Source organism: Strigops habroptila, chromosome 5 (assembly GCF_004027225.2).
Source record: "Strigops habroptila isolate Jane chromosome 5, bStrHab1.2.pri, whole genome shotgun sequence".
Classification (NCBI taxonomy): domain Eukaryota; kingdom Metazoa; phylum Chordata; class Aves; order Psittaciformes; family Psittacidae; genus Strigops; species Strigops habroptila.
Genome location: NC_044281.2, coordinates 31,325,113 through 31,346,021, shown reverse-complemented (window position 1 = coordinate 31,346,021; position 20,909 = coordinate 31,325,113). Strand labels below are relative to the sequence as shown.

At 35.7% G+C, this 20,909-nt stretch overlaps 1 protein-coding gene across 19 annotated transcripts in view; it reads left to right on the top strand.

Moving 5' to 3' along the window:
- The window catches only part of SHLD2 (shieldin complex subunit 2), a 36,021-nt gene extending 15,352 nt beyond the window's left edge, over positions 1-20,669 (top strand). For 8 of the 19 annotated variants that reach the window (XM_030488760.1, XM_030488763.1, XM_030488757.1 and 5 more), the window contains 8 exons: positions 301-6,301; positions 7,307-7,414; positions 8,315-8,509; positions 10,482-10,616; positions 13,311-13,517; positions 14,683-14,917; positions 19,523-19,638; positions 20,245-20,669. In XM_030488760.1, coding sequence (XP_030344620.1) covers positions 4,735-6,301; positions 7,307-7,414; positions 8,315-8,509; positions 10,482-10,616; positions 13,311-13,517; positions 14,683-14,917; positions 19,523-19,638; positions 20,245-20,417 — 2,736 coding nt within the window. In that variant the 5' untranslated portion in view covers positions 301-4,734 and the 3' untranslated portion in view covers positions 20,418-20,669. Of the gene's footprint in view, positions 1-297; positions 6,302-7,306; positions 7,415-8,314; positions 8,510-10,481; positions 10,617-13,310; positions 13,518-14,682; positions 14,918-17,356; positions 17,437-19,522; positions 19,639-20,244 lie in introns of those variants that run through there. The other 11 variants (XM_030488765.1, XM_032919977.1, XR_003991722.1 and 8 more) reach the window with 10 other exon arrangements.
- Positions 20,670-20,909: the final 240 nt, after the last annotated feature.

The following is a 20,909-nucleotide window of genomic DNA, read 5'->3' as shown; positions in this document are numbered from 1 at the left end:
AGCATGAACTATTGGCATAAAGATCATCCTTCTCTTTTCTGGCACAAGTTGCAAGCAAACATGTAATGTGTTCATCACTTCATCCCAGAGTTGTTTCAGATTCTAAGTGTATGAAACTGTTAGTACCCTGCTTGCTGTTTCTTCAGTTTTTCAAGGTTATTGTACAGCTACAGTACCTGGCTTTTAGAAAGACACAGTTGAATTTTTGAGCAGCATGGTAAAAGTGCCAGAAGAGTTTCCTGGGATGTCAAGAGAAAGGATTATTTTTATTTTTTTTTTGGTTGGCAATTGTCTTAGTAGATGTTCTACTCTACCAACATATGATGAACTAAAAACCTCAACCAAACAACTCTACAGCTTGGATTGAATTGAAAATAAATATTCTGAAGATGGCTATTAACTCATGTTCTTCTGTTGTAAGGTCAGTGAAAAAGTGATTCGATTTTTTTGTACTAGAGATAGAAGTATAAAATAAGTGTGCAAATGAGGGAGGGGAAAGCTCACAGTAGAAGTTAAAATGTAGAATTTAAAGGATATCCTGCTTTATGTATTTGTTATCTACAGGGCCAGGTAAAGGACAATAGAATTGCTTTTGCATACTGTAGGAATGAAGTTATTAACTACTTACAGGTTAGGATGATTATTACCAAGCTGTGCTAAATCAAAGCTGCAAATTAGAGGAATATACTGGTTTTATCACCAGAAACTTCAGTGTAGGGGGTGTATGAGTATTCTGGAGGGGAAAAGAAATTACACTTTTGCATTATATTGTTCTAATCCTTTGTCCTCTGTTGTCTGTTATTTCTGTAATTTTATTTGTGGCTTGAAGCTGTAGGATGTTAACAGGCATAAGGAAACTTACCCAGAGGTAGAATTAGTGTGGTTTGCTTTCAGTGTTAGAGGGATTAAGTGAACACTTGATGAAACTGTATTTGTAGGTAACTTTTAAAACCAGGGATTTAGGCATCTGGCTGCCATTAGTATTCAGGAGTGATAGGAAGCTGAAGCTGTCTCACCCTTTTTAAATTACTTTGGCCTAATGCTTAGCTGATTATCATGATGAGTGAATAGTGAAATATGGAATGAAAATAATGAATACTTCTTAGGTATTTTAGGGGTAATGTAAGACCATGTATATAGCATAACACAATGTTCATAAGAGTAACTATTGGAGGAGGATTTGTAAAGCTATTTTTAGTTTTGTCATATGTGTAGCAGATGACTAGAGATTAACAAACTGCTAATGACATAGTTGTTCATTTTAAAAACCTTTAAATTGAGAATTCTGTCTACTGTTTAGATCAGGAGAAGTACGCTGTGTACCATACATAATTCGTTTCTTGTAATAGGTATATTAAACTTTAGTTGCAGTGTCTTGCAGATGTAAAACTTGCTGATGTAGTTGCTGGTTTTTAATAGATCAGACTCTGACCATTTCATAGATAAAAAGCTAGGCTTTCATTGGCTGTTATGAATAGAGCACCTTTCCGCAAATGAAGAAATGGTGTAATAATTAACAGGTATAATGGATATGTGCATTCAGGTTTCAGTTATACCTTTATAAGCTTTAGCTCCTGTTATCTTTGGTGTAGTTAACCCCCTGTCTGCCCATACGTAATTTAACTTCAGCACAAAAATAGATTTGTTCTGTTGCCGCAACATTTTGCTAATATGATAGTTTTTGCTCATTTTCTAAGATCTGTAATGAGTTGTACTTTTGGATTTTTTTCCTTAAAACAAGGCACAGAACTTCACTAACAAAACTCATTAAATAAGTAATAATAGTGTTCTAAACAAGCATAGCAAAGATTCTTTAAACAATTTTACAGACAGAGAATCTACCCAAACTTTAATTTTTTTCTGATTTGCAGACTTAAATGATAAGTATTGATGATTCCTGGTACTGGGGTTTGGTATCTTTAACCTAAAAGGTAACTCAGAAATTGCCAAAGCAGGTTATTCGATAGTGGACTTGTTAACTGAAACAGGAGGCGGGCAGAGGTCACAGAACATTCCTAAGCTCTAAATAAAGGTAGGAAGGGAAAATGAGAATTTTAGGGTTTTAAAATATAAATATTTTAGTTGCAAAAATTTATTGAATAACATCAAGATTAAATTGCTTTGATGTAATATGCTTGCACTGCAAAATATGAATCAGAAAAGAAAATCTTAAGTTTAGAGAAGTTATAGAACTGGAAAGTTAAGGAAAACTTTCTGAATTTATGTATAACTTATTAATCTTTAAACATGACAGAAACCAAAAGTGATAATTAAAATTAGAGATAAGATACTGTATAACTAGAAGTCTACCAAAGCATAGAAGTGGTTTCTATTAAAGTATTAAATATTAAAGTATGTTAACATCTTAATTAGTGCTATTAATCTGATTTCACATGCGTTATATGCCATACTGTTTCATGTGTTCTTGTATATCAGATATTCATTCAGAACACATTTGTTAGGAGAAACTCTTAAGCAGCTTTTTCTTTTTTGTCTAGAAGTTGGCATAGCCATCATGCGACTGTAAATTCAGTTTAATCTGTTTCCGGGACATTCAGTTGCTTAATGGCATCAATTTTACATATATATATATATACAGTATTGGATCTTGGCAGCGTTCAGTTTGTGATCAGTAGACCAGATTTTTTCATTGGCATTGGTGGGTTTTTAGTACTGTGGTAAATATGTCACTTTTTGTTATTAATGCATTTTTGTCATGTCAGTGCTATATGGGTATAAGGTGCTTATAAAATCCTTTTTAGGACAAGCACCTGAGTATGTTCAAAGTACTCCTTAATATTAGTTACAGATCTTAATGTGTATTTCTTCCAGTAAGACTGCATTAAGATGGTATCTTATACCTGTGACAGGTTAGTATTCATCCCTTGTAGAAGGCAGCAAAGATTGAAATGAAAGAGCTGCTCGCTGTACCAAAGCCCAGTTTGGAAATGACTGATTATTTCATTAATCTCTGCATGGTATGCAAGTTCTTTAGAAGTGGCATGGGCTTGTGTCAGAATTGGCTGTTCAGTGTCTTTTGTACTATAGCACGCATGTGGAAGAAATGTTTTTTTAGTTCATTTGAACCTTTTATTCACTTGAATCTCTTTTATTAAGAGACATTTATATTGTTATACTATAGAGTGTCTAATTAAGCAAGCTACCCATCTGTACTGGCTGTAGCCAAGGTAATAACAAATGAAAAAGCTACCAGTAGACTTATACGTTTTGAAATGGGAGGAATTATTTAATCTCATCCATTAGGTTTCATTTCTAAAGTTTATTTAAAGTAGTGGTAACATTGTCTTTTTGGTTATTTGTGTGTTACCATTCTTTAGTTCATAGGGTCGTAGAATAGTTAGGGTTGGAAAGGACCTTAAGATCATCTAGTTCCAAACCCCCTGCTATGAGCAGGGGCACCTCGAACTAAACCATGTCACCCAAGACTCCATCCAACCTGGCCTTGAACACTGCCAGGGGTGGAGCATTCACAATTTCCTTGGGCAACCCATTCCAGTGCTTCACCACCCTCACAGTAAAGAACTTCTTCCTTATATCTAACCTGAACTTCCCCTGTTTAAGTTTGAAGCCATTACCCCTTGTCCTACCACTACAGTCCCTAAGGAAGAGTCCCTCCCCAGCATCCTTGTAGGCCCCCTTCAGATACTGGAAGGCTGCTATGAGGTCTCCACGCAGCCTTCTCTTCTCCAGGCTGAACAGCCCCATCTTAACTTAGTTATATAACGTAAGCCTTTCACAAGTATGGGAATTGTCCTTCAGAAGTTGTATTCTCATGAGTCTAAATTTATTTAAACATACAATTGCAGAAGTTTGGACATAGCAGTCTTTTACGTATTATTTGTTTTGCAGTGAGCATAAAACTGAGTGGTACCAGTTACTGTGTTTTGTAGTTCCTTTGTATTATGACATGATATGTTTAACTTTGGCGGTTGTATATTACTTTTCCTGTTACACCTGTAGTAGACCTCTTGGTCAGTGTTCCAGAATGTTTATAGTTTTTCCATGTTAGTGTGAGCTTTATGAATGTGCAGATTTACTGAGCTCTAGTGGGTTGTTAGAAAATGTTTGTTAATTTAGTAAATGCTAAATTAAAAATTTAAATCTTTTTTGATGCTGTATTTGTTTCAATGCTCTTTTTCTTCTGTTTGCAGCTGGATTAGCTCTTGAATTTAGTTTCTGGAGCTCTGTGTCCTACCTCTGTGGAACTGCCTATTGCAGCAACTCCTATTAACACCACTCTTAAAACATGTAGCTAGGTGTCTGCATTTTGGGGAACACTTGTAGCTGTAGCTGAGTATTTTAAAATCATACTATAGCAGAAATTTAAAAATATAAACGGCCTTACAAGCATTTATTTCACATGAATTAAAATTAAGTACTGAATAGTGAATTCACATTTGGCTGTTTAATTAGCAATAACAAATGACAATAAGTCTGCTCAATAATTAAACTTAAATTGAACTTCTCTATAATTCTGCATCTGCTATATTTCCAAGTATCAGAATCAGAAATTAAGCCCTACTGTAAATGTATTTTTCTATGCAAGTTTGACACAACAAATAGCTTCCCCTTGTCTATTTTGTACATTCAGTTTTATAGGCTTTAAGTAGTAGTGCTTTTACGAGTTAAATTATGAAATGATCCCTTGAATGTTATGTATTTTTAAATTATTAAGAAAGGCCAAATTTTTTTTTTTTTTTTTTGCATTTACTAATGTTTACTGTTGTGCCTATTGCACAAACCACATTGTTTAAAGTCAAACTTACACAGCAATCCAAAATGTCAAAAAGACCTCAAATTCATATCTTTGTGGGAGCACCCAGTATTCCAAGCCCGCCGGAAGTGTCAGAACAAAGTAGATCAGCACATGCTGCTGAAAAATGGAGAGAACTCCATTGTTTGTTTGATACACATGGTCTTTTTTCTGAAAGAGTTAAAGGTGCTGACCACTTAGTGTTTCAGGCAGAAACAGCAGTTCCTACAAACAATGACAGCTCTCAGCAGTCTGAACAGGGGAGATTAATGGTAGCAAAAGAATATTTGACATCTCTTGAACCTGTGACAGTAACTTGTACCAGCACACCTAAAAAGAGCGAAAGTTGCATTTATTCTGATTGTCAGATATCTACAGTTAGATGCACAGATGCAAATGTCAATCAGGCTGCAGATCAACACCTTCCACAAAAATTTGCAGAATTAGCTAGACAAGATAAAATATCACATGGCTGTTGTTCAAACCTCACTGAAAGAAAAGGTGGTCATTTAGAAGTTAACAGCTCTGACATTTCCGATTTGGTTGCCAGTACTAAGCAGATCAGCATACATCTAAGGTCTATGGGACAAGGTGTTCAGTCAGATTGTAGAAGTGAACACCTAAGCCAATATTTGGATATGTTCTTCCCCCAAAATCAAGAGTCAAAACCAAAAGGAGAACCAAGTGATTGTCCAGACTTTGCAGTGTCGACAGATACTGAATTTCGTAGTATAATGACTTCAAGTCAGATGGCTGTTTTTGCACAGGATCGGAATGAGATGCAGAAGCGAGTCATAAAACTACTGGAAACGGAAGTAGGCAAAAAAACAGATGAAAGGCGGTATGATCACTTCCAACTTGATTCTGATGTTGGAACATGTCTCAATGTAGCTGAAAATGAATATAAGGAAGAATGTACAAGTTCCCCTGAACTTTTCATTTCTGAGGGTGATGGGAAAAACATTTGCTTGGAAGCTGCAAAACAAGAAGGAAGTGCTCAGGAAAATACAGAGGAGTTTCAAGAACTTAATGTTCCTGCTGAGGAACTTGTAAATGGAATCCATATTGAACCATTGAGCTCAGGAATATTGTGCTCTCAAGTAGACAGTTCTCATAAGAGTTCTTCTAAAAGAGCCCACAAGTGTGAAGATTCCTTTCGTAATTTTCACTCATCATTTAAAAGACAGCTGAAATCTAAGAGAGTAAAACTTAATTCTTGTCCAGCTGGTCCTGGGATGAGAGTGGATCAAGAGAGGATGACGGAGTTCAAGAAACTTCAAAAGAAATTAACACCACTTAAGAGTTGCTGCTGCAAAAATCAAAAGTACAATGTTTTGGTCACAATTATACATCCTTGCCATATCAAAGAAATACAGGTGAAGACTAGACCAAAATCTTCATGTAAAGTTCCTGTAGCAACAGTTGTAGTTATTGACCAGTCAGAAATTGAGAGAAAGGTGGTGCTGTGGCGTGGTGCTGCATTTTGGTCACTCACTGTGTTTCCTGGGGATATTGTACTGCTTACAGGTGAGAGTTGTTATTTGCATTTTTAATATGTGAATCTTTAAAATGCCTGTTTAAAGTAGAACAATATGTAACCATGGCTAAGCATTTGTAGGTATCTTTCTTACATGACTTACATCATTCAGCTGCACTTTGAGTTATCACTCCTTCTGCCAGTGGAGCATCAACTGTCCAATAGAAGTTTGCACATCTCTTACGTATAGTCTTTGGTCTGAGAAATATAAAATGCTGTTGTCTGTAATAGTGAAGATTCCTCCTATTAAGTCCTTTGTACTCTTTAACCCAACAGATGCAAAACTCTCTTTAAGAGAATACATCTTGTGTAAGAGAGCACAGTACTATAGAATGATACTGTACCTAATTTAGGGCTGGAGTTGGCCAGAACTTGGTACTGGTCTGGCTATTTAGGTTTTGCAAAATGCAAAAAACCCAAACCCAAAACTCCAGAAACCAAACCAAACAAAAAATACCACTCCCCCAAACAAGCAAAACCACACACCCCCCCCCCCCCATATAAAATTGTTTGAATACTTTTACAGTTTAAGATGCCCGTTTCTTTTTGTTAAGAGTTCTTTAAATGCTTATAGGTAGGGACAAAGGTAGATATTTTAAAGAGATTGAAGATAAATTGGGATTTTTCTTTTCTGCTTAGACATTCTTACCTCAAAATACATCAAAAGTGTTTCTGGGTAGGCCTAGTACTTTACTACTCATTCTGAAACGTAGGGCAATAATAATTTACCCAATACCATCACGCACTTGACCTGCCATGAGGCTATTGAATATTTTATATGAATTGAAGAATTGTATCAAACTACTGAGAAAATTTATTAACTCGTAAATGGTGTTGGTAGTTAAAAAAAAAAAAAAAAAATCACTTTGTTTCCAAGTGGCCTCTTTTGAACTGTCTTTCACACCTGTATGTATGATGGTTCTATAGTCAAGAAAAGTTTGACACACTTCAATATTATTGATACATGAGTTGATAAAGTTGTTTTTTTCTTGCAGATATAATAATGTATGAGAATCTTTGGTGCGGAGAAGTCATGATGCAGTCTACATTTACCAGTCAGTTACTGAATCTGGGGAACTGCTCAGCCCTCAATCCAGAAGAATGTAAGATTATAGTGCATAAGTTTCCACAAAAATCACAGTAAAATAGCTGTACTATACAGTTATTTTATACATAACTCCACTCCATTTTGTTGGCAATGCCTCATGCACAGAATAAAATGGAAATGTGAGCAACTGAAAGGTACAAAACACTAGGAAAGTATGACAGGAATACCTGTGGACATGATGACAGCAGATAGGCATTGGAGCTTATGGTAATGTTGGATGGTCACCATTCAAAACTGAATTCTGAGGAAACTGAATTTTTTGACGTGAGAGTGAGCAGTTGTCCCAGGACTCAACCATAAGATGTCTAAGATTTCATGAGGATTAATGTTTTTTTGCTAAAAACTGTAGAGGCTTAAAGAATAAGTAGATCCACTCAGGGAAAGTAATTGATTGCAGGCTATTAAGCACAAAGTCTTTAAATATATCTGAGCCATGGAGGGTTGGCATCTAAGGGAAAATAACAGTGGAAGTACCACCATAAACTTGCATTGTTCTTACTGTCTTACTGTTGTCTTCTGTCCATTATTGCCAGCTGTTTAAGTCAGGTTCTGAAGTAAAAAGATCAAGAACAGCTATTCTTACCCAGCTATGATACAAGATTTCTTTCCTGTTTTGGTGTAATTAAAAATACTGTACTTAGCTTAACTTCAGGATGTTATCAAGAGGAGGCAGATGAAGTACAGTTTAATTTTGGATCAAGTGTTACACATCTCAAGAATTTTTGCTGTAGAATTGCTGTGAAATTGTTTTGGTTTTGTCAGTGTAAATAATGCACCAACTGATACATTTTATATTTCTAAGCTTAAAAAAAAAAAAAAAAAAGGGGGGGTGTCCCTCTAACTTTGGGTTTGGTTTGTTGGTTTTTGTTTGGTTTTTTTTTTTTTTTCCTATAAGTTTATCCCATAGTAGGTTGTGGTGTTCTCCGTGGCTTACTGGCATACATAGCATCAGAATTTCCACACTTCAAAGACATTCCACGAAGACAAGTTCAGAGGCTGGATAGTATTCAGTATATGCAGCTGGACCAGCTCCAGCCAAATACAGTGGTTCACTCAATCTTGAAAATTATCAACATTGCCATATTAACAGGTAGGTTCATCCAATGGACTTCAACTTCTGAAACTTCAACAATAGGTAAAACTTAACCAGAATCACTTTGCAAAATTACTATTTGTTTCCCATTCCATTCACCAGTGTTTGACATGGGAGTCACAGGTAAAACCTTCATAATGATCCACTCACAGGGGCATAGCAGTTAGAGAAATGGAGCTAGGGAGAGGAAGGGAATAATGGCTGTGGTCAGTTGCTGAAATGAGTTCAATGCTCACTAGTACGGTAGACCACTGCTCGAGAAATGGGGCTAGTTTATGAAAATGTCATGTGGGACAGTCAAAGCTCACCTGCCACCTTCCATGTAAGCATTCTGTCATTAAAAGAACATTTGATGGCACTTACAAATTACGTGGTTTTCAGAATTTAATAAATTCTTGATTATTTTAATGTTTTTAGGATGTGCTTGCCTTTTTTACTTTATAATGGAACTGTGCACTTTTATATTGTTTTATTCAGAATATTTGTTTCTCTTTTTTCCTATTTGGAATAGGTTTTTTTAAAGCTAAGCATTCCTGATTTCTTAAATACATGCAATATTTCTTTAATGCTCCATACTTGTGTGCCCTTCTTGTACAAGTTCTTCCTGATTTTCAAGACTGGAGAATGCTCAGTGTGAAACTAAGATGTCCTACTGTGATACTGCTGTTTCTTCTGCATAGGCACAACAGAGAACTAGTTCATTAATATAATTTGGTTTCCTGTATGTTTTTATTGTAAAGGCTCGTCTCCCCTAAAGAATCATGGCCAATAGTGCATGTACTGATTTTTTTTTTTTTTTTTTTTGAGTTTATTCTATCACACATTCATTTTCTTCTAATAGTGAATGCAGTTATTTCACGATTATGCAGTTATTTCAGGATTCCTCTTTCTGAAGCAATTTTCCATGTTAAAATTGATAATTTGTTTCCATGCATAATCAGGCTTGCTAGCATCTTCTTCACCTTCTGAAATGAACAAAGCCAAATTATCTTGGGGCATTCTTGGTATTTCATGCAGTGTCCTGCTATGTTTTTTAACACACTTTGGGCATTTAAAGACCACTCTTCACACCTGGAAAAGGAATCTTCCTGTCTTTTCCCTGCATAAGTGTTTTGATCATCTTTTCTTTACAGTACTGCTGTTTCTTGTCCCTGCCCATGGCAGGGGGGTTGGAACTAGATGATCTTAAGGTCCTTTCCAACCGTAACCTATGATTCTATGATTCTTAGTGGTTGACTTCAAAGCTTTGCACGTGAATTTGATCATACTGCACTAGCATCGTGTTACCCACACTGTCAGTATCATGTTTATTCATTATAAATGGAGAACTCTGAAGATAGAAATCTTTATATTACTGTACATAACACCAGTATTGTTAGATACTTAAAGAAAGAATTATTGTTCAAAAATTTATTTGTTTATGAAAATATTGTAGTTTTAGTGTGCAGCTGAAATGTTCAGGCAGTATCCTGGGTAAGATCCTGTAGAGATCTTAATTGTTTTAATTTGTGTACTGTTACTAATCCTCTTGGTCTGCTTGTATGTGACTATAATTTTCTTTCATGTGAAAATTCTAGACAAATGTTTTAGTGTATTCCACAGAAGTTCCAGGAACTTTAACTTCCAATTATGACAGTCTCTTGCTGAGAGATTGAGTATTTCTTTCCACTTATACCAGTGAGGATGAGTGGGAGCTGATACCTGCTGTTTCAAAGGGAGGTGTCCAGTTGCTGAGTATTTAGATGGATAAAGGTAAATTAATATACTTTATGCATTCCTTCAAACTAGATAATCTTGCTGAAGAAATCAGATTACTTTCATTTTGGCCTGAAGAAACTTTAGGTGTATTTTGTTTTCCTTGTACTACAGAATGAGATAGCAGCATGAATTTATTTTAATAGAGGTATGTGGGTTTTCTGTGTTTATAAGATTTTTACTGTACAAGTCATATAATTTCAAACTTTTTCAGAATCAGTGTATAGCTACAGAGGTGGCATCCAAAGAAAAATTATTCTAACAGTAGAACAGAACAGAGATCAACACTATAGGATGGTGCTGTGGGGAGCAGGGGCTGCCTGGTACCCTCAACTTCAAAGGAAAAAAGGTAAAGTCCTTGTAGCTATAGGTAGCTGTAAAAGGATTTTTGTGATGCTATTAACATCTTCAAAATGCTCAGCTGGTAACATTTTTCCTTGCAAGCTTTAAATATTCCCTTTGGAAGAACAACGTATTTGATACAGATTGTAACATGTCTTCTCTGCTCAGAAGCAGTGCCATCAGCAACAGCATTTGAACGCACTTGCTTCAGAAGACTGAGAAAGCATGAGTGTTTAAAACTTGAATCTAGACACAAGATGCCTAGTTATTTAACTATAAAAACCCCTTGAATGTTAACTATGTTGTCAGTTCTGCTGAGTCTGCTTATTGTTGTCTGGTTTAACATGAATTGATGTTTTTTCTACTTCCTATTTTCATTTGCTGCCTTCCATTTTACTACAGTGTCAGGCTTTATATCCTAATGGTCTTGCTATCAAGTCTAGCTGTAACTGACTAAAAGCATCTCTTGCAAGAATTACATGGCCTGTGTTTTAGCAGTGACTACTGCTGAATTTTGTTTTAGTCCTGGCTTTGTTCTTTTAAAATACGTGAAACTAGGTTTTTGTCAAATTGATAACTGAAGAGTTTGTATCTCTGATCAATGCATACACTTAGGAAGTAAACACTTTATTAGTTGAAGTGCTGAGTGTGCCTGCCTAAAAAGCCAGGTTTTGTATAGTGCAAAATAAAACACAGAAAGGTTAAACAATCTCTTAGTGAATCTTTTCTTATTAAATGTAGGCAGTCTGAATACTACCAGTTCCACTTAGGTTTATAAGTAATCATTTAACTGCAAGACCTACCTCTTAAGCTGCTTGAAGAAGATGGTCCAATTTAAGCATTAACCAATTGACTTTAATACAGAATACCTACATGGACCTTATTTTTGTGCGTACTTCAGCGTGAGCAGGTGTATACTGTTTGTTAGATGCTTAGAAGTCTTAGAGAATTTGGTGTGCTAGAATATTAGACTTTTCAAGGTATGGAATTTTAAAAATTTTTATAGCTGTAAAAAGAAGATACCAAAGGTAATTTCTCAGACACAATAATACAACATTCTCTAATGCTTAAAGCAGGAAAGTGTAAGATATAGAGCTCTGTAGTAATAAGTGTATTTGATGCAAAGCTTGTGTCCTATTCTCCAACTAATGTACTGTGCATCTAGGAGGTGGCCTTTTAATGTTTAAAGGATTATCTGAAATTCAAGATGAGTGATTCCTCAGCTGTTCAAATTCTTTATCACAGACAACCCATGAACAGCACAGCTGTGTTGTGTGTTTGCTGGTTGTGTATGTGTGTACTGGCTTTTAACTTTTGAACTGTTCACATACTTAAAGTGCATAAGACTATGCAGTTCTAGAGCATCTAAAAATTGTTCCTGGTAAGTTATATTTATTTTTTCAACTCTTGCTAAAAATCAGTCCAGTATACAGTCATCAGACATTCAGTTCATGTTTTACGCTTATCTGGTTTAGATTACCAAAAAGATTGATTTCATTACACACGTTTCTCTAAACTTGATTACTTATAGTTTATTCATGTTTTGTGATCAGTTTTCTAATCAACAGAGGAATATCAAAGATCTGAATAACATGTTAAATTCAGGTCTTGGCCAAATCTTGTACCCCAGTTAGACTGTCCTCTACTTCCATATATCCCCTCTTGCCAAGTGCCTGTTTGTTTCCTCTTGTTTAGATTTTTCTTTGTGTTGCTGTAGTGTTACTGCCTGAACCTTGCTTTAGACCAGAGCATACTCAGTTTTGGGGGGCTGCAAGATCTTTAGTCAGATACGAGATGCATGAAGCTGCTCAGAGGAGAGGTTATTTTGGAGTATTTTCCTGTAAATCTGTGTCTGACAGCAGATTTTTCAGGAGCTTGCACTTTTAGCAAGTTACCACCAAAAATCAGACTAATCAGAAATACGGAAATACTAATACATGCTAATAAATACTTATATAGACACTTGAATACATTAAACAAAAAGTAATAAATGTGCATTTTTCTAACCTTACTTCCAAAACCAATTATTTTGGCTGCAACTTTCACCTTGAGCAAACATGGGAAAAAATAATAGCCTAAACAGTTATCAGATTTGATTAGTAGGTGAATACTTGATTCTTACAACAAAGCGAAGGACAACCTAAAATATATTAGTCTTCTGTGATCTCAATTTTTAAGCAGTTTTTCTTTAGAGTTGATTGGAAGATGGAAAATTAATTATTTTTAAATCAGAGCATTATGGAGATAGAAGACTAAAAAACAGGGACATATTAAAGATGAAAGTTGATTAATAACATAGAGACGGCTTCTTCTAATCATTGACAACTTTTCCTTCTTAGAGCTGACAGGAGATTTCGTAACTGTTTTCTTTTTCAAAAAGTTGAGTTGTCTTGAAAGCTGAATTCAGTCCAGGTGAAATAAAAGCATCATTCTGTTATGGGAGGGCTCATGTAAAGTTTATGGGGAAAGGAAAAACCCTATATGTCATCAGGCTTCAAACGAAGTTGCCAGAGCTGACCATGTGAGAATGTCTTGCTGATTTATTTCTCAATCTTGTAAGTAACCTTGGCTTTCTACAAGTTAAATAAGGTATAGAAAGTAAACTCTTCTGGGGTTTATTTGTTGATAATTTTTTATTTATTTAGTTGGCTTTGGTTTGTTGGTTTTATGGTTGTTTTTTTTTATTCCTTTTTTTCTGTAGATCACATATGGGACTTTAAATACCTTCTGGTGCAACATAGTTCTGTCTCAGGTGATTTTGAACTGCACACAACTCCATGGTCATCGTGTGAGTGCTTGTTTGATGATGACAAAAGGGCAATTGAATTTAAAGAAAAGTTTCAGAAAAGCAAAACATCCCTCATGCAGGTGACGAAGCTCTCAGCACATTTGGAGGAGAAGTGCTCAGGTAAAGCTGTTGTCCATAGCTCTGTAATGTCTGTTGTGCAGTGCATAACTAATCACAGAATCATAGAATGATTGGAGTTGGAAAGGACCTTAAGGTCATCCAGTTCCAACCCCCCTGCCCTGGGCAGGGACAATTCGCCCTAAACCATGTCACCCAAGGCTCTGTCCAACCTGGCCTTGAACACTGCCAGGGGTGGAGTATTTACCGCTTCTTTGGGTAACCTGTTCCAGTGCCTCACCACCCTCACAGTAAAGAACTCCTTCCTTATACCTAACCTGAACTTCCCCTGTTTAAGTTTGAACCCATTACCCCTTGTCCAATAGATGTTCTGTTGATCAAGTTAAATACTGCTTTTTTTTGTTTGGTGTAGTTTGTTTGTTTGTTTTTAAAGTTACCACAGTTCTGGGAGTCTGAATTTATTCTGGAGGCTGCTGCTGCTGCTCAGTACCTAGCCAAACTGTGGCTGCAGCCTCATTCAGTGAGCCCAGAGGCGAGATAGGTGTGGTATGTGGTGGCACCATACAAAGATAGCTTTGGAACATGGGGAGAAATGCTGCCTTTTGTTGTTCACACCAACCAGTCTAGTAATGATGTGATTAATAACTGAAAGTTTGTTGAACAGTATTTCTCCAAAACTGGAATTCTCTAAAGCAAGAGTAAAATAGCTACTGCTATTGAAAACATATTACAAAAGAACACATTTTACACAAGCAGTAAAGTAGAAGATTGCCAAGGTTAGTGTTAAACATTAAGAAGTAACTAAATGGAGTTGGTATTGCAGCATTTAACTCTAGTTTATGTCTAAATAGTGGAAAGCTAAGTTGTTAAAGCTGTAATTTTCAGTGTCTCTGAATTAGTGTGGAAGAAAAGCAATTGGAAATTATTTGCAGAATTCTAATACCTTGATCTCTTGTTCAGGCTCTTCTATAGTGGCATCTATCACAATAATGCCTGAAAATGTAGTATTCTTATGCATTTTAAAATACTATTTAACCACAATGATTTTTTTCACTGCATAAATCATCTCTGAAAATATTAACATGTGCTACTAAGGGAAAAAAATATTGATAATGATTTTGGTTTTGAATCAGCTGTAACCCTTGCTTTTGATTTAAGTTATAAATAAAACTGAATGCAGATTTAATTGAAATTGGTTTTTTTGTAGGAGTGATTCAAGTGAAAGCCCATATCTTAGAACTGAAGTTTACTGTTTCAACTGGTCAGTACAAGCAGCTCATCTTTCGTGCTGACACTTCACTGGAGTGTGTTTTGGCTTCTCTGCCTATGATTACATATTCAGGTTGTGCTAAATGTGGTTTGGAACTACAGGCAGATGAGAACATGATCTACAAGCAATGTATTAGATGTTTGCCATACAACAAAGTAAAAACTTTCTACAGGTAAACAAAATTAAAATAATGTGTACTATTAGGGAAGTAAACGACAACGTCCTCCATTATAAGTTCTCCCATATAAAAGTCTGTATTTAAGGCATGTATGGTTAGCAATTCCTATTTTTCTAGTGAATTTTCAAAGAGCTGTTCTTTAATTAATGTATTATATTGTACTATAATATTCTTTGTTTAAATTTTTTAATTTTCTTGAATACTGTCATACAGTAACAAGTTTTACCTGTTACTGTGTCAGTACGCTAAGATGGAGTAGAAGCTTAAGGACCAAAGAAAAATTCCTTGAGAGTTGTTTGAGCCAAATTTTGAAATCACATGAATGCACAACCATATTTTTAAACTGATTAATCAGTTCTAGCCTTGCAGAAATAATATAAAGATGTTTTCAATAAACATTCTCAGAGCAGAGATACTAAGTTATCAGCAGATGGCACTGTTTGACATTATGCACATTTACTTAGACTAAACAAACAGATACAGTTGATGTAGGAACAACATTATTAAGTAATGGTTTAATTCTTAAATTTATCTTTGGGCTTTTGAAATGTAGCAACTTGAATGTAGCAACATAGAATCATAGAATAGTTAGGGTTGGAAAGGACCTTAAGATCATCTATTTCCAACCCCCCTGCCATGGGCAGGGACACCTCGCCCTAAACCATGTCACCCACGACTCCGTCCAGCCTGGCCTTGAACATTGCCAGGGATGGAGCATTCACAACTTCCTTGGGCAATCCATTCCAGTGCCTCACCACCCTCACAGTAAAGAACTTCTTCCTTATATCTAACCTGAACTTCCCCTGTTTAAGTTTGAAGCCATTACCCCTTGTCCTACCACTACAGTCCCTAAGGAAGAGTCCCTCCCCAGCATCCTTGTAGGCCCCCTTCAGATACTGGAAGGCTGCTATGAGGTCTCCATGCAGCCTTCTCTTCTCCAGGCTGAACAGCCCCAACTTTCTCAGCCTGTCTTCATACGGGAGGTGCTTGAGCCCCCTTATCATCCTCGTGGCCCTCCTTTGGACTTGCTCCAACAGCTCCATGTCCTTTTTATGTTGAGGACACCAGAACTGTACGCAGTACTCCAAGTGAGGTCTCACAAGAGCAGAGTAGAGGGGCGGGATCACCTCCTTCGACCTGCTGGTCACACTTCTTTTGATGTCCCTTTATAGATTGGTTTTAATGCCTCAATATAAGGAGGTAGTAAGTTCAGTATGCTCTATTTCTAGCAATGCAATAGCTACCAGCATCTCCTTCAGCGTAAAATCTGTATATGGTTTTCTACTTAGTACAAGTAAATTTAATAATACTAAGCCCTGCAAAGTTCTTATAAGATAAATCTATAATTTGATTTACTGCTTTGTGATTCAGGGAATGTAATAACTTATAACACTTTTATTTTAAAAGTGTGAATATTTAAGAAATAGACAGTATGATAGGAAAATAGGTATTACAACAGGATCTTGGTATTTAAAAGACTTTGCCTTAATATCTTGGGTTTCCATACTGTAGGTCACCCCCTATCATCTTTTTCCTTTGAAATGTAAAAGCCCAATTTTGTTAATCAGCTGCGATTGTAATGAAGCTCATCTTTTTCTTCAGATGCCAAAGACACAAGCTTTAGATAGATGCATGTGTAGATGCTTACATAGCTTTTTTTTTTCTTAAGTTAAATAGCTAGAACACTGATCACATTAACAGTAGCAGTAATAATGAGGCAGAAGTTCCTAGAAACTTATACTTTACATAAGTGCTGTCATATGTGTGTAAGTATTTCCTCCTTTTTTTTTTTTTTTTTTTTTTTTTTTGCTAGCACAGTGTGAATATCAAGCTAGAAGAAATCATGAAAACTAAGACAAGGAGAAATATCCTGTATTACAGAGCTCATTTCTTAAATTTCAGATATCACAGATAGGCCCTTGTTTGTTACACCTGGTTTTGCCCAAACTTTGTTTCCTGGCATCTTTTCCCTGGAATTTGGTATGATGTTAGCATTCCATTCAGATAATTATTTTTTCAGTCCATTCCATCGAGTGTTTGTAATTTAAAAAGTTGAACATTTTAACAGTAGCAATAATGAGATGAGAGATTCCTAGCTACTTAGTGCTAAACATGGATTGAATCTAACCCTTCTCTACTAGTGGGAAAGCCCATTTCACTGGCTTGCTTCACCAGCTTAGTATACAGGTACTAAAGACTATTTACTCGGTAGCCTCTAAGGATTATTTATTTTTGCCTTTAGAAAAATGCAGCTATATGCTTAAATATGTTTCTGACTGGTTTACAATCATTTAAATTCACCATGTTAAAAACAGTGGTATTTAAGGAATTAAGTTAATCACAAAATTGCATTTTCTGTGCACTAGTGAAAGAAAATTAAGTGTTAGGCACTGCTTTGAAGACTGTGTTGAAATTTCTTTCTCACCATGACAGTTCATTCCTGTTGAAGTAAATAAGATTATCTGAAAGAAGACTTAGATGACCTGGAGAACAGAGTATGAACTGAGAAACAGGTAGTCAGAGTATAATAACCAGTAATAAGGCAAAATTAATCTTTTCTAATGCATCGCTTGGTTTGTGACACATCAAATTTGTAGACCACATTTGCCTATGGTTTTGTAAGCTTAAAATTTTGCAACATCTCTTAATACATTTCTCTGCAAGCATGTTTAAATTAATTATACTGTTTCCAAAATGTTAATTTAGTATTTCTTGAAGTCTGATTTTCATGTACTTCAGCATAAATTGTCTAAACCAAAATACATTTCTTTAGAGACAAAATAGCAATTGCCCACAATTATTTGGGTAGTTACAAGTGTATAAGCATATAAGTGTACTCTTAAGCTTTCTGTCATGAAGGTAGCCAGCGGTCTTTAATGACTACAGTAGTCTGGGCCTTGGTTTCTGTCTAGACCAACAGATTTGAAATAATCCCATAGAAAATTAGACATGGTGTTCTCTTACCTCTTTTAATCACTGAAATTATGAAATGTAACAGTAGCTTTTAGATCAATGGATGGCAAGTCAAATGATTTGCCTACTGGGAAAGTGGTGTATTTGCAGTCATTTGCCTTCATGCCTCACAGGCATTTAAATTAGTGCTGTTAGGTATATTCTGCATCATGCTAACTAAATTAGTCTATTCATAACATTCACCAGTTGTCAATGTACTGCAGGACTGACTGACTGGCCTATTTGACAGTGCAGCTCTGCTAGTCTTTTGAAGTGACTGTCATTTCTACCATATCTGCAGTGAGCACATTTTATCCTCTTGGGAGCATCTCCCTTTGAAAAGTTCTGCACTGAAGATGATTGTGCCTTATTTTATTACTTTATGTAACATGTGCTGGTTTGGTACTATTCCAGTGTTGCTATAACCAGGATTTACATTATTGTGATATGTCCTGATGCTTAGTATTTTAGTTTCTTCTGTGGGATGGTCAGGATAGAAACATTGCATCCTCCTTTGATCAGAGCAGTGCAGATTTTCTTAAGTGTGGGGATTGTGATGGTGCAGATGTTACAGGTCAAATTGTAAATAGTCTCAGGACAATCAAAGAGCATATGTTGGGTAGAAGCTGCATCAGCTGTTTAAATGATTAGGCTTAGTAAAATCACTCGAGCTTGAAAGCAAGCAGAAACTACCTGTTGAACATCACTATATAGGACTGCTAAGGTATCATCATCTTGCAGAAGTACAGCAAGAAACGATAGTAAGGACTTATTTTGAGGGGAACAATGAAAAAAAAAAACATATGACATCAATAGTGACGGGTTGGAAAGAAGAAAAACAAGTGAAATACAGGGAATACCTGTGCTAAAAAGGGATCACTTCTTACCAGTTGCTTATCATCCAATATCATGTTTGAATCATGAGAAACAGCAAAATTTGGAGAAGACCAGTGCTTGTTTGACAGCAGTCCCTAAGCAGGTTCATTTCAGACCTAATAGGAGTACAGTTGACCATATTATATGTAGAAAATGGTTTCCAGGAAGAGGACTTTTATTCGTTGAGTGGTATGTGAAATCATTTGGTGTTTGTCACAGTGCAGGAGATACTACCTTGGTATTATGTAGTGGCTATGAAGTAGTGTGTTAAGACAGACAATATTAAGCGGTGTTGCTACAGATGATACAATTCCAAGTGATACACTTAAGCTTGCCTCCCTACTTTGCATTTCAAATCTCTGTGTACCCCTTGTATATTTATAGGTACATATACTTGCATATTAACATTTATACTTTAAATATATAAAGTTCAAAGCCATAAATGACATAACACTAATTTCATAACAGTGCAGTTCTCCTTGCCTTCCAGGAAAAGACCACTGCTAAAGCATTGGTTTCTCCAGTTGGCTGAAAGTAAGGCTTACTTGATAGCTTTTGAAGTTATTTTAACATTGAGTAGTAAGTTCAGTATATATATCTCAAACTCATTCCAGCGCTACAGATTTGACAAAGATGAGCATGTAGAGATTTTCTAGTTTTTCTAGTTCTTGATATTATGTTGGAGGGTAATATTACATTGCATTACTTTCAGAAACTTTGCTTCAAAAAAACATTGCAGCTAACTTTGAAATCTTCTGTTTTCTGATTTAGACCTGCTTTGATGACAGTAGAAGATGGAGGATATGAAATCTATGTTCATGTGGTGTCTGAGCTGATGGAAAAAATCTTCCTCAATATTCCTGCAGACTGGCTGAAGAGATTAGTAGGTACTGTTTCATGAACTACTTGTGATAGAAACAGGCAGCAAAGTTCACAATGGAAGTAAAATTTTTAACTATTGACAATTTAGAATTTGGATGAGATTGCCCTGGATGATGTTTGCTTATACTGTATGAGACTTACAGAAAAAGCCCCAAAGAACTCCGAATACTTCAGTAGCTGTCTGACAAACTCAAGTTCAGAGTTGAGGTATCATCGAGAGGTCAGATAGTATGAACATTTATTATACATTATATAGCAAAGTATTCAGTAACTAAATGGATTCCTTATATGCAAAATAGAATCTGAGCAGTTTCCAGAAATGGCTGACATGCTTTCATAATGTAAATCACTGAACAGTGTTTCAGACAGGCTTCCCTTGATATATCCTGTTTCTCTTGAGAGGTGTTTTACATGATTCACAAGTGTTAGTTTAATGAGAAACAGTATTAGCACATTGGTTTTAAAATATTATTAAAAACAAAAGTTAATATTATATTTGGATATTGAGCTACACTTCCAGTAATTCAGTGTAGCTTTGATGGAGGTGGAACTTGAACATTAAGTGCTATCATGAAAATAAGGAGTAAGTTGGATTTTTCTGTCTTTCACAGTGCCCTCCTCAGATATAACCTATGGCACAGTAATAGCAGATCTGTGTCATTTGCTGCTAGCAGATACAGAAGCATCCTATTTGTTGGAAATTAGGAGCCATTTTGTGCTAGATGAAAACAGCTATCCTTTGCAAAAGGATTTCCATCTGCTAAATTTTCATCCTGATCTTTGAAGCATTGACCTCTGCAATAACTGAGCATTAACAGAGACCATAGGAACATACGGATGGCAAACAGAAGAAAACGGAATGAGCTGAAGGAAGCAAATCTCTTTAACAATACAAGAAAGGATTTTGGTTTTAACTTATACAAAAAGAAAAAAAGGACTGGTATGGAATATCTGCTAAATGTATATACTGCTGCTGTAATATTTGTTAATTGTTGTAAAGTATATTTTTATAAATATATTTTTATCTTAACTCTTACTTAGTGTCTGGTTTCCTTTTCTCTCTAGAAAAATTCACTAGTATGAGACTGAATTTTTCTCAGATATGGCAGGTTAGAGGAAGACATCCACAATTTGGTAATAATTTGGTTATAAGATTAGAAATTCCTGTGTTTGTCAATAGTAGTGGGAAGTATTGAGGAATGTGTCACATCTTGTATGATCTTGCATCTATTTCTTGGATTGGGGTATTTGTGCTATATATCTGGTTAAAAATATA